Source organism: Myotis yumanensis, unplaced genomic scaffold (assembly GCF_028538775.1).
Source record: "Myotis yumanensis isolate MYYU_CA2020_CCGP unplaced genomic scaffold, mMyoYum1.0.hap1 SCAF_1, whole genome shotgun sequence".
Taxonomy (NCBI): Eukaryota; Metazoa; Chordata; class Mammalia; order Chiroptera; family Vespertilionidae; genus Myotis; species Myotis yumanensis.
This window is the reverse complement of record NW_027223752.1, coordinates 63,573,556-63,588,493: the sequence shown is the minus strand read 5'-3', so window position 1 is coordinate 63,588,493 and position 14,938 is coordinate 63,573,556. Positions and strand designations below refer to the sequence as shown.

The 14,938-nt window shown below is 41.3% G+C and overlaps 1 protein-coding gene across 4 annotated transcripts in view; it reads right to left on the bottom strand.

Annotated features, from left to right (window-relative positions):
- TRPM7 (transient receptor potential cation channel subfamily M member 7) overlaps positions 1-4,229 on the bottom strand; it is a 123,227-nt gene extending 118,998 nt beyond the window's left edge. For all 4 annotated transcript variants that reach the window (XM_070422982.1, XM_070422992.1, XM_070423002.1 and 1 more), the window contains exon 1: positions 4,148-4,229. In XM_070422982.1, the coding sequence (XP_070279083.1) occupies positions 4,148-4,150 (3 nt within the window). In that variant the 5' untranslated portion in view covers positions 4,151-4,229. The remainder of the gene's footprint in view (positions 1-4,147) is intronic.
- Positions 4,230-14,938: the final 10,709 nt, after the last annotated feature.

Below are 14,938 nucleotides of genomic sequence, written 5' to 3'. Positions count from 1 at the left end.
CATGCAGAAGGCAGCCAATCAATTATTCTCTTTCATCATTGATGTTTCTATCTCTCTCTCTCCCCCTCTCCTTTATAAAAAATAAATAAATATGCCAAAACCGGTTTGGCTCAGTGGATAGAGCGTCAGCCTGCGGACTGAAAGGTCCCAGGTTCGATTCCGGTCAAGGGCATGTACCTGGGTTGCGGGCACATCCCCAGTAGGAGATGTGCAGGAGGCAGCTGATCGATGTTTCTCTCTCATCGATGTTTCTAACTCTCTATCTCTCTCCCTTCCTCTCTGTAAAAAATTAATAAAATATATTTTTAATAAATAAATAAATAAATAAATATAATAAAATGCACATTTTAAGTATTGCCTTAAGTATTACATTTGCACATATTAAATTATGACTTCAACTATTACATGTTTTCATTTTGTCTGGTTCTTATTATGTTGACATTTGCCAACACACACAGGCACACACATTACTCCACAAAAGTAACCAAGTTTTGAATATTCTAACTCCTAAACATCTCAACCTGTTTCTTCTTTTTTAAAAAAAAAAATATACATTTTATTGATATTTTACAGAGAGGAAGGGAAAGGGATAGAGAGTTAGAAACACTGATGAGAGAGAAACATCTATCAGCTGCCTCCTGCACATTCCCTACTGGGTATGTGCCCGCAACCAAGGTACATGCCCTTGACCGGAATCGAACCTGGGACCCTTGAGTCTGCAGGCCGACGCTCTATCCACTGAGCCAAACCGGTTAGGGCAACCTGTTTCTTCTTTTCTTCATTTCAAGCTCTCAATATTTTGGTCAGTTTTGCTATAGACTCCTATTTATGGGTCTCTCTTTTCCGTTTTAGCATACCAATTTATCCTATATGTTGTTTCCTTAAATGGACCCTCAATATCTCCAGAATAAAATCCAAACTCCTTTGCATGACATACACGGCCCTCAAAAATCTATCTGGTCCTTGCCTATTTTAATAGCACTCTCATCAGTACTCCATATCATCCCATACTCCACTCATTCTAAAATATGTACAAGCATATCTAATTTCATTGTACTTGCCTTACTGCACTCCGCACATACTGCCTTGTTTGTTTGTTTTTACAAATTGAAGGTAAGACCCTTCAACAGCAAAAGACTATAAGATGATGTCAAGCATTTTTTAGCAATCAAGTATTTTTAAAGTATGTACATTTTTTAGATGTAATGCTATCACATACTCAACAGACTACAGTATAGTGTTAACATAACTTTTATATGCACTGGAAAACCAAAATGTTTGTGTGACTTGCTGTACTGCAATACTCACTTTATTAGTGGCCTGGAACAGAACCCAAAATATCTCCAAGGTATGCCTGTACAGTACCTACTTACTAGTTCCCAGAATAAATTAAGATGCTCCTCTTTTCTAAAGCTCAGTTCCTTAGAGTAAAATCACCAATTTAATGCCCCTTCTAACTCTAGGTTAATTCTAATTCCTACTAACTCTAGAAGACTCATTTCTACTATCAGCAGCTTTGCAATCCTACTGACATCCTTTTTCCTCTCCCTGATTACCCTATACTTTCACAGAATCTATGCAATAGTATTCTTGTTTTTTGCATATTAAGTATCACTGTGCCTGCAACATAGTAGACACTAAATGTTTGTTTTATGAAGTAATATATGCATCTTCCATTGATGACAAGTAGATCTTTTATAAATAACTAGGATGTAAGCTGTTTGAAAGTGGGAAACTTGTCTAACACATCTATGCCATTCCAGGGCCTATCACTGTGCTTGGAATATATTAAAAACTAAATAAGTAATTGCCAGATGAATAACACAAATATTTCCAGCAGACATAGTAGATAATTTTGTACAAAATTTAAAATTTGATCCTCCTCTAGTTTAAACTTGTATTTATTGGTATTTAGTTTGTTTTATATTGTTTTTTAAAATATATTTTTATCAATTTCAGAGAGGAAGGGAGAGGGAGAGAGAGAAACATCAATGATGAGAGAGAATCATCAATCCGTTGCCTCATGCACCCGCCTTACCCTGGATCAAGCCTGCAACCCGGGCATGTGCCCTGACTGGGAATCAAATCATGACCTCCTAGTTCATGCATAAGTGGACGCTCAACCACTGAACCACACCAGTCGGGCTGTTTGTATTGTTTTTTTGGCCAGTTGACTGATTCGTTTTAAAAATGAAGAATATTTCTGCATGCTTTCTTTTAGTGTCCAAGAAACTAATTACCAGAAGCAAATGCCTTACATAAGAGTTTACAATACGAATTATACAGTGCTGACCTAAAAGTTGAGGAGACTCAACATTTTATCATTATTGGAGATCCTCCTCAGTTTTAGGTTTCACTAAGGTTTCACTAAGGTTTCACTATAATTTAAATTGGAATAAAGAAAATCACAACTCAATAACAGTCAGGACTCAAACAATGTAAAGAACAAAATCACACTCAATTTCAAATTTTAAAGTAAGAATTTCTCCCCTTTAGAATCAACAGGACTGCTAACAGCATGTACAACTAAATACTGAGTTCTTACTATGTGCCACGGACAGTGCTCAATGTATGTTTGGGGGATCACATCTATTATTTTTAAGAACATTGGACATAAGTAAATACAAACAGAAGAAACTCAGACCACACCTTAATGTTTGAAGGCTAGGTTTCCAAGTATATAGATAGCATGACATTAAGAGGCTGGCTGCTTTTAAGAACACCTGAGCTAAGACTAAGGAATTACAGACTTTCAGTAGAAAGTCACTAAAAACAAAGCGGTGTGGTTGCTTTAAAAAAACACATTAGGAAGCAACGGCTTTGAAGATGATGAATCATCTTATTCCCATTTTCTAACCTATCTAAAAAAATTTTTCAAAATACTGAATGGGTATGTTCAAGTGTATGCTATTTACCACCTAAAAGAGAAACCTAGACACATCACGTCAGAGTCAGTATTAACGGTTTGCTTTTTCCCCCCCTTAAACAAAAGGCACTTTGACTCAACTTCCCCCCCCCCCCCAAAAAACAGGTTCCCTTAAAATCCATTTCAGTAATAAATTTTAAAAATTTAGCGACGGTAAAGAAATATAAAATACCCTTCTTTTAAAAATTAGGAAAAAGGCAAAATGGCGTTTTTATTGACTACGTTTCCAAAGAAGGTGGAAAATAGTGGAAGGTGCGCTTTTTGCTCCAAGTACGGCACTTGAATCGGCTTCTGAAGGAAAGTAAACCTGCCGGACTCCAACAGAGAGTTGTTTGCCTGAAACCTATCAAGTTCAAGTGCTGGACCAGAAATCCATACCTCACTCTTGAAATCCCTGATCTAAATGACTTTCTTTAAAGGAATTTGATTCCTGACCTTAACAACAACAACAAATAGCTCTATCAAGACCTGCAATGCACCGCATGCCTCTCTCCATTCTGCACCTTCGGTTGAAAACACGACCAAACCTTCTCCAGGGCACCGGATGCGGTGGTTCGACATACACCTAGACAACGCATCGCCGCGGTACCTACAGGAGGGCCCCCAGAAAGCCCCTAGTTCCTGCTCAAGACAATTCCAAGCCAGAGCTGCCGTCGAGATCGTCAGATCCCTCCCTCCTGGCTCCAAAAGGGAAATGTACCTGTGGAGCACCCGCTGCGCAGCAATCAGGGCACCGCTCCAACCTCGTGTCCTCTCTCCCTTTTGTGTTCCCTCGCAGCCCTCCCTCCCCGGGCAGAACTTGAGCAGAGCACTTGGCTGCCCGATCGGCCAGCTCCCGGCGCCAGGAGGATCGCGCTCCCGGGAGATGCAGAGCTCGGAGGCTGAGCGCGGCGCCTGGCGCGCAGCAGCCGCGCGGCGCGGCCAGGGGCTCCCCGGCTCGCGCCTCCCCGCCGCGCGGGGCCCTCGCGGGGGCTCCGGCTCAGCATTCCCGCGACGAGCTGTTGCACCAGGTTTGCTACCGGCGTCCTGCCCCTCACCCCGGCATGGACCGCACTCCCGTCCGGCCAGGGCAAGTCCGGAAGTCTCCGGGCAATTCGGGGGTCCTTCACCCCAGCCAGCGCGGCTCGGCGCACACCCGGGTCTGCTAAATCCTACCCCTTCCCTGCCCACCACCCCCAAGGCCATTTCCCCCGCCGGCCGGGGACTGCGTGGGAGCGGTACCATTCTCCTCACGGGGCGGACTCCGGAAGGGCAGCAACTCCTCCTCCTCCTCCTCCGCGGCCTGTAGCCATCTATCGGGAAGCGTCTCCGGAGTCGGCAGCTGAGGCCGCCGGACAGGGACAGCCCAGGGAAATCTCAGCACTAACTCGGCTCGGGCGCTAGCAGCAGAAGCCGAGTCTTTCATAATTGTGCGACCAACTCCGCCGGGTGACCCGCCACAGGGACGCGCCCGCGCCCGCCTCCGCCTCCGCCGGCGACGGGGCTGGAGACGGACCACGTGAGAGGCGCGTCCTGTGCGTCGCCGCCCGCCGCCCGGGTCACGTGAAGGGCGCGCGCTCCCGCCTTCCAGGCGGCCTCCCTGCGCGCCGCGCGCCGCGCGCGCACACGCGCTGGGCACGGGTGTCTCAACCCCCGCCACCCGGGTGGCCCGAGGTGGGTGGGGTGCGCTCCCCAGATCTCCTTTGGACACCGAGGCAGGACTTGCACGAACTTCTGTCTCCGCTCCGGGTTTGAGCCCGGAGGAAGCAATAGCGGGAGGTGAAGGTTGCAGGCCTCCGGGATCCAATCTGGAGTTGCCGCGTGCGCTCATCTGCATGTCACTGGGCCTGGCCTCTGGCTAAGCTCTCACGCGGCTTCTCCCAGCCCTTGGTGCCTCAGCGAGGACAGAGGCCTTGAACAGTCCTCTCCTCGTCCAAAATGCAGAATCACCTTACCCCCAAACTTGTTCTTCCTCTGGTTTCCCGTTTCTGCCAGCACAAATTATACTCTCGTCTCCAACTTTGGGCACCATCCTGTCCCTCCAAAGATACGGCCCGCAGACACGCATGCCCCACACACCTGAACCAGAGACTGCAGGTTGTTCTCGGGCCCAATACAGGCCTCGCTGTCTTTCCTTTCCCTTTGTTATCACTCCAGTCCAGGTTTGACTATTGGGGATAGTTCACTAAAAGTTGCTTTTCACACATCACATTCCTGCTCCCCCAAAACTTCCAGTTCCTCCACTTCAAGAGTTCCTCCCTCTGCCCTCGCCCCCTGTGACTCGGTTGGTTGAGCTCGCCTTGGGCACTGAAAGGTTACTGTTTGGATTCCCAGTCAGGGCACAAGCCTGGGTTGGGGAATGGGTCCCCCCACCACCACCACCACCGGGGGCATAGGCAGCCTAGGTTTTGCTCTCCCATCAATGTTTCTCCCTCTCCCTTCCTCTCTTTCTAAAAATCAATGAATTAAAAAAAAAAAGTTCCTCTGCGATCTGACTCTTAACTTTAGTGGGGATATTGAGAAAGCTTAGAGGCCATAAAATATGAACTAAGCCTTGGGGAAGAATTGGAAAGGTTTGTAGAGAAGAAGGGTGTTCCAGATAAGGAGAACACTTAAACAAAGGCGGGGAGGCATAACCCCATCATATCAACCTTTGTAAGTGTATCCCTTGGTTTCCAGTAATAAACCCAAACGGCCTCTTCCCTAGGCATAATTTGAGAATGATCCTTAGGTTTTTCTGTACTTAAAACCCTTCAGCATCTCTTGTTCTTAGAACAAATCCAAATAGCTTAGTATCTGACCCCATTTTATTTTTTCAGTCTTATCTCTAATCACTTCTATTCACCTTTCTACCCCCTTCAAATATCTATCATGACTCAACTCATAGGTACCTTCATTCAATATATTTTTTGTCACAGCATTATTTATAACTAGAGGCCTGATGCACGAAATTCATGCAAGAGTAGGCCTTCCTTCCCCCGGATGCTGGCACCAGCTTCGCTCTGGCACCTGGAACCCGGGCTTCCCTCACAGCCCCGGCTTCGTCCAGAAGGTCGTCCAAAAGGACATCCAGTCTAATTAGCATATTATGCTAATTAATAGATCTATAATAATAATAGATAGCCAAGATATGGAAGCAACCTAGGTGTCCATAGATAGATGAATGGATAAGAAAAGACATGAGATATCCTATATAATAAAAGGGTAATACTGTATGCAAATTGACCAAACAGCAGAATGCCCATGGCCCCTCACTCTGGCCAGCCTGCCCCCAAAGGCCCCAATTGGGAGCAGGCCGGCTGGACCCCACCAGTGCACAAATTCACTCACAGAAACAGAGATCAAACTGATGGTTGCAGGAAGGGGAGGGAAGCTGGGATGGGTAAAAAAGGTAAAGAAGAATATAGTCAATAATGTGAAAAATTTGCATGGTGACAGATGAGTACTGGACTTAGTGAGTTGGTCACATTGTAAGATATATAAATATGACTCACTATATTGTATATCTGAAACTAATATATTTTACACCAACTATACTTGAATAATAACATAAAGAAACAAAAAATTTTTATAAAACACTAAAATAAAATGTCTTCTTCCACAAAAAAATTTTTTTTTGTTTTACTCTACCCCCAGGTGCACCTCCTATATGTTCCCTTTGCACACTGTACAGTCCCTGTTATAACATTTACCTACTGCATGCTAATTACCAATTTACTTGCCAATCCCCTCACCTCTTACCACTAAACGTCATAATCTTATCAATCTTATTCACCAGTGTGTCCTACCTTGATAACATATATGAAGGAATCATTCAATATTATTTATCAGAGAAAAAAACAAACCCTCTGATAGGCCAGACTCTGAAGCTATAACTTTGTCCTCTTATTCTGGCATGCAGAGTTTCATGCCATATTAAGATAAAATGCCACTTATACCTTGCAGAGAGTTGCAGGAAGCATAGCAGAATGTGGAAGTCTGTGTTCCCATAGTACGTTGTTTAATCAATCAGCCATCCTTTATTCTTATTTGCTGAACATCCACTGTTGATCACACAGTGTGCTCTAGGTCACTCCCTTGCATGGTTCAGGCCTTGTGCTACTATTTGTGCCTGTTTCCTGAAACATTTTGTTCCAAAGCTGATCAACTACATTGGCCTATGCTTTTAAGTGTCTGATTCCCTGCTGCATGTGGTATGTAGGAAAAATTATGAGATGTTCTATAAGAAAGTAGAAGTGTGAAGATGGTGATATAGGTAAATGTGGTACTTGCATCCTCCCATAACCACATCAAAATTACAACTAAAATACAGAACAAGCATTAGTCAGAACTGCCTGAAATCTGGCTGAATGGAAGTACTACAACTAGAGAATCAAAGAAGAAAGCACACTGAGACTGGTAGTAGGAGTGGAGGCGCAGAATGGGCTGGCCGGACTACCTTCCTGCAGCAATTTTTTAATCGGGAGGGATATCTTGGCTGCGGAGGCCACCTGTGAGAAGCAAGAGGTCCAGACCCACACCAGACCCCTCAGCCCAGGGTTCCAGTACTGGGAAGAGAAGTCCCCCTAACTTTAGAATATAAAAACTAGTGGAGATTGTTGCTGAGTGACACAGAGGTTGCTTGAAGACCTAGACAGCTCTTCTTAAAGAGCCAGCACACAGACTTACTCAGGCTTACTCCCTTTGAGCTCCAGCACTGGAAGGATCCAGGGACATACAGGGAAGAACTAAATTGTCTAGCATCAGGTCAAGAACTTGGGGGTAGCTATCTCCCAGACAAAAATGCTCCCAGAGGTCATTGTTCCTATGCTGAAACCTCCCAACCGCAGAACTGACTGGCAGGTGCTATATCTGAGTCTCCATCAACCTGGCTCACCCTGCCCTGGTGATTCCCTGAGACCCTGCCCCACCCAATTTGCAACCCCACACAGGCTGTTTGTAGCAGCTTTTCCATATGAATGGCCTGTCCTGATTCAGGTTTCAGACTTTCCTAAAATCTCTCAAACAAGTAGGAGCTGGACTCAGTGTGCCCTATATCTCTTGATAAGCAGCCCCAGGCCCAGCACTAACAGCAGCCTGCTTTGGTTCACAGTTTGGCCTCTCCTGGGCACCTCCAAGCCCAACATAAGTGGCAGCTGTCTGCAGATCACTCTGTAACTTGTGCTGGGTGGCCCCAGACAGGGAACAAGCAGTGGCTGACTTTGCACCTCCTGGGAGATCCCAGAGCACCTGGAGGACAGCTTCAGACCTTATAAACATGGTTTTGAATTCTGTATCCAGATGAATGCCAGATTACAACTCTACACATCCACAAGCAACACACTCAAGGAGCAGACTTGGTGAGCACCAAAATCACACTGAAGCAACTCCTGCTCCATAGGAGTTCTCCTGCACAGCAGCTCTTCCACCATAGTTGCAGCTGGTCCTTATAGCCAACTGGCCTGGAGGTCAATTCCTCCCAGTGATGCCAACAGCAAGACAGGCTCAACTACAACAAGACAGTGCAGCCCTAGTCAGTTTGGCTCAGTGGATAGAGCATCGTCCTGCAGACCAAAGGGTCCTGGGTTCAATTCCGGTTAAAAGCACGTACCTTGGTTGCAGATTCCTCCCTGGCCCAGGGCTCATGCAGGAGGCAATCAGTCAATGCGCTCACATCAATGTTTCTCTCTGTCTTCCCATCTCTCTTCCATTCTTCCTATTAATCAATGGAAAAATATCCTTGAGTGAGGATTAACAAAACAAAAATAAAAAAAAACAAAGACAGTGCACACAGCCCACACAGGTGACTAGGGAGACTGAGCCACTGGGACATACAGGACACCTGCTACACAAGGCCACTCTGCCAATTCCAGGAGATATAGCAGCTCTAACTAATACATAGAAACAAACACAGGGAAGCAGCCAAAATGTGGAGACAAAGAAATATGTCACAAATGAAAGAAATGGAAGCAAGAAAACTACTGGATACAGAGTTCAAAACCATGGTTATAAGGTTACTCAAGGATCTTCATGAGTTTTAAGGATTTTAGTGAGAATGTCAAAGACATGAAAAAGGACCAGTCAGAAATTAAGCATAGATTAAATAAAATAAAGAATAATTTATAGGGATAAATTATTATCCTCTAATAATTCTAACAATAGTAAAGTAGAGGATTCCAAGAATCAAATCAACAATTTGGAATATGAGGAAGCAAAAAACACCCAAGCAGAAACACAAAAAGAAAAAAAAATCCAAAAATATGAAGGTAGTGTAAGGAGCTTCTGGGACAACTTCAAGCATACCAACATTCGCATTATGGGTGTACCAGAAGGAGAAGAGAGGGAGCAAGATAGTGAAAACCTATTTGATGAAATAGTGACAGAAAACTTCCCCCACTTGGTGAAAGAAATAAACTTATAAGTCCAGGAAGGGCAGAGTTCCAAACAAGAGGAACCCAAAGAGGCCCACACCAAGACACGTCATAATTAAAATGCCAAGGGCAAAAGACAAAGAGAGAATCTTAAAAGCAGCAAGAGAAAAGCAGTTAGTTACCTACAAGGGAGTACCCATATGAATGTCAGCTGATTTCTCAACAGAAACCATGCAGGCCAGAAGGGAGTGGCAAGAAATATTTAAAGTGATCAATAAGCAAGAACCTACAGCCAAGATTACTCTGTTCAGCAAAGCTCTCATTTAGAATTCAGGGTCAGATAAAAGTTTCACAAACAAGTAAAAGTGAAAGGAGTTCATCACCACCAAACCAGTATTACATGAAATGTTGAAGAGTATTCTTTAAGAGGAGGAGGAGGAGGAGGAGGAGAGATAAAAAACATATGAACAATATAAAGGCAACATTACATATCTATCAATATTGAATCTAAGAATCAAAATAAACAAACAAGAAATCTAATGAACAAAATAAACTGGTGAATAAAATAGAATGAGAGGCATGAAGACATGGAAAAGATTGACAAATCTCAGAGGGAAGCGGATAGTGGGGGCGGGGAAGAGATTAATCAAAGATCTTACCTATAGACATAGACAGTAGTATGGTGAAGACCTGGGGCAGGGTGGGACCTGGGTGGAGGGGGGCAATGGGGGGGAAAATGGGGACATTTGTAATACTCTCAAAAATAAATATTAAGCCCTAGCTGGTTTGGCTCAGTGGATAGAGCATTGGCCTGCGGACTGAAGGGTCCCAGGTTCGATTCCAGTCAAGGGCACATGCCCGGGTTGCAGGCTCAATCCCCGGTGGGGGGCGTGCAGGAGGCAGCCAGTCCATGATTCTCATCATTGATATTTCTCTCCCTCTCTCTCCCTCTCCCTTCCTCTCTGAAGTCAATAAAAATATTTAAAAATAAATAAATAAATAAATATTAAAAAATAGAATGCTGGGGATATTAAAATAAATTAAAGCATCAAAATAATAAAATAGAGCCAATATATAAAATTTTTAAATGTAATTTTCTCTGCTACTTAAAATTAGACACTTATAAATGTTCAGCAAATTCTTTGTTTATATAAGCAGGTAGTGATTAAACCAGTTCCAACAAATGTTGCTGTACTTTGGATAGAGGATTAATGGATTTTCTTTCTTAGGCTTTCTTTCAAACGAATTAACCTGGTTTGCAAGAAGAAAGCTTATGAAATGGCAAACCCAAAATACATGGAATGTTTCGAATGTTAATCTTTAACCCCAGTAGCTTAATACACTCTCTGGCATATCATAGGTATTCAAAAAATAGTTCTTGATAATTGAGATGAAAATCAGCCTTCTTTTATTATGTGTGAATATGCTAATTAGTTACACCATACACAAGTAGTAAACATTTTTTTAACCTATATCTTTGGCCTTAGTTTACTTTCAAAGGAAAAAAAAAATCTTTTTCAACTTTTCAAACTCTGCCCCCAAGTGACTAGATTTAGGCAAAAGCTAGAACAAATTAGTAGTAACCATAGAGAGAAAGTCCCCTTTGAATGTAGCAAAGCCCTTGTGTTGATGAAGAATGTTATTGCTGGGACTACATGAACTTCTCTGAGGCATACGTGCGTGTATAATGAATGGGTTACTTTGGCTGGACAGAGAATTTAGAAGGGTCTAGGACTAAATGCACCAGACTATGATAAACAATGATCATTTCCTAAAATTAATTTTGATGGTGTAGCTATTCCTAAATCATTTGACTCAACTACTTTCTGAGAAAGTGGGGGTGGGGGGTGAAGGAGGGGAAAATGATGCAGCTTATGTAAAAAACCAGTCCCTACATTTCCATTAAGGCAGAGATTTAATCACATAAAATTGAGGAATGAATGATCAGATTGTACACATTAAGGCGATCTTGGATTTAGGGATCATGAAACTGATATAGGTTTTAATTTTTATAATTTTTAAATTTTTAATTGGTGGTTCTAGTTGTGAATTGTTATTCACTTGCACTGACACATCAATGCAACGAGTAAGATATGTAAAAAAGTAAGTCTGTTTAAACTTGATTATTTAGTTTGAAACATGTATTTGCTTTGATAATTATTCTGGATTGCTAAAAAAAAGATGTTCTTTTTAAAAAAATATATATATATATATTTTATTGATTTTTTATAGAGGAAGGGAGAGGGATAGAGAGTTAGAAACATCGGTGAGAGGGAAACATTGATCAGCCGCCTCCTGTACACCCCTTACTGGCGATGTGCCCGCAACCAAGGTACATGCCCTTGACCAGAATCTAACCCGGGACCCTTCAGTCCACAGGCCGATGCTCTAACCACTGAGCCAAACCAGCCAGGGCAAGATGTTCTTTAAATAGGTAAATAATTGAGAACTAGGAATCTCAAAAAATGATTTCCTGATACTGGAAATTATTTCTACTATATAGTAACATGACTAACATATATTTCCTAACTTAATAGCAATTTACTAAGATTTTAACATTATAAGTTATATAATGAAGGTCCTAAAGTATAAGTTACATGGTATTAAAATGAAGTTACTATATGTATGTGTTTATATGTATGAGTATGTGTATACTTGCCTCACTATTCTTTAGAGATTTTCATCTTGTTTCATGAGGATCTCAAAGGAATAACATTCAGGTAGCTAATCTTAACCTAATAAACTTCAAGATCATAAGAGCCAATTACAGTACACATACCACTTTAAGTAAAACTAAACATGTAAACATAACCAAGCAACCAGCTATTAATTAGCTCTGTGCTTTGAATAACATTTAAATACAATATAGGTGCTTAATACTAAATGATTACAAATGCATAGCTGAAGTAAAGAGTAAAAACATAAGGAGAGATGCAGATGAAAGGTGATGAGTTGAACACACTTAATTTTGCGCCCTTGTGAAATACGATGAAACAGTTTTCAAAGATATTTCATGAAAAATTTCATACATATACAAGAGTAGAAACAAATACCTGTCGCCTGTATTTAATGATTATCAATATTCTACTGCATTTACTTCACCTGTTCTTTCCTTTTCTTAGCTGAAATTGATTTATTTTAAAGTAAATTATAGACACCCTGTTATTTTGCTCTTCTGTATTTCAGTATATATATATATATATATATATATATATATATATATATGTATATATATACTGGAGCTGAAAATTTCCCATCAGTTTATTACATTGTAGCCATCAGAAGAGTGGTAGGGCAAGGCATTCATTACTCACGTGTTTGTGGTCATGCTGGTGTAAACAAACCTACCTACTGTCCTATAAAATATAGCACAATTATGTACAGCACATAATACCTGATGATAATAAACTACGATGTTGCTAGTTTATATATTTATTATACTATACTATACTATATTATACTATACTATACTATACTATACTATACTATACTATACTACTTTTTATCACTTTTTTAAGACTGTACTCTTTCTACTTCTAAAAAAAAAGTTTACTGTAAAACAGCATGCCGTGCTAGGCTGGCATTAGTGTCATACTTCTCATGTTTACTGTGTCTCTTGATTGCATCATTTTCTCATGTGTTTGATTTAACCTTATGTTGTTTTGTACAGTGACATGCTGTACAGACTTGTAGTCCAGAGCAATAGGCTATACCAGATAGCCTAGGTGTGTAGTATGCTGTACCATCTAGGTTTCTGCAAGTGCACTCTATAATATTCACATTTCTACAAAATGGCTTAACAACAAACTTATCAGAATGTATCTCATTGGTAAACTGTGCAAGAGTGTCCATCTGTTAAAAAAAAAATGGACATGATGGCATTATCACGTCTAAAAAAACACCGAACAATAATTACTTGGTATTATATATGGTTCATAACCAAAATTTTCAACAGTTGGCTCACAAATGTCTTGTTCAGTTAGCTTGTTGAACTGGGATCCAAACCATGTCCACACCAGGGATCTGGATGCCATGTCATAGAAGTTTAATTGGGAGGGCAGCCCTCCTTCCTCACTTCCCCCATGCTATTGATTTATTACAAGAACCAATTCAGTTTCAGAATGTCGCATATTCTGTATTTTTAAGTTTTCTTCTTTGAGTGTCATTTAACTTGTTCTTTCACCTTCCATATTTCTCATAGCTTAGAAGTTTGTGTTCTAGATTTGATTAGATTCAGGGTTTTTTGTTGTTGTTGCTTTGCAAAAACACTTCATGGTGCTTTGTGCTTCATACTGCATCAAGGTGAAAGGCCTACAATGTCTGGTTGTCTCAGTTTTAGTAACGCTAAGATTTGTCCATGATTTCAGGCGCTGACAATTTAAGCCCTCCTTTCATCTAATGGTTTCATATACTGATGATCATTGCCTAAACCAATTATTCCATTTGGGATTATAAAATGGTTATTTTCTAATTCTATCATTCATGAAGAGCCACAGATCTCCTCCTGCACTTTATGTAGCTGGGCAAATGTCCCTCCCTGACTGCCAGAAAACTGGAGGTTTGTTCTCTGAAGAGAGTAAAATAGTGGCCTGGAGGACACCAGTTACAATTGAGGGCACGCATGTGTAATGCAGTGAAAATGATGTTTGAGTGAGTGCATATAGAATCCTGAGACTCCACACTTTCCCCAACCACATGACTCCAGGAGGTTGGAAGAAAAATGATACAAATAATTTAATATTTAACCATCTGTTAATATGGATACCTATAACAAGGAAAATACTAGTAATTCAATAGATTTCTATAATTTAAATTTTGAATCTTAATAGAAGCATATTGTAGAAACTGTAAAAAGTTCGAGTATACAGTAAAAAATAATATGTTTCCCTCTTATCCCTGTGCCCTGGCCATTGTGCCGCCTCTCTTCTTAGACACAGCCACTTTTCCCAGTTTCTTATGCTTCTTTCCAGATACATGGGCCTGTGGGATGAAACAAGGCTTCTCTGCAGCAGGGCATGGGGGGTGGGGGTGGGGGGTGGGGGGGTGGGGAAGGACTTCCTCAATATGTGGTCAAGCCAAACACAAACACTCTACAGAAACATATCTGGGCTAACCATATCCGAGTCAAAAAGCAGGATGGCAGTAGGATCTTAGTAATTTGTGGGAACAATCTTAGCAAAGCTAAAAATGCCATGAATATTTATCACAAGTACGATCATTTCTCGGTTAAAAAAAAGTCTATAACGAATTCAATAAATATTTATTTTTATTATTTTTTTAAAATTATTTTTATTGATTTCAGAGAGGAAGGGAGAGGGAGGGAGAAACATCAATGATGAGAATCACTGATCAGCTGCCTCCCGCATGCCCCCTACTGGGGATCGAGCCCACAACCTAGGCATGTACCCTTGACCAGAATCGAACCCGGGACCTTTCAGTCTGCAGGCCAACGCTCTATCCACTGAGCAAAACCAGCTAGGGTCAATAAATATTTATTAATGGCTATTAGGTATCAATATAAATTTCCAGTATGACACTTATGGAATCAAGGTTTTATGGATAATTTGTCAGACTTAAATAACCACACAATTTTATACATGATTATTACCATTTGAATACTATGTGAACATGATCTAGTTCATTTTTCAATTATTTTTCACCATTTAAAATAAACAAATTCAAA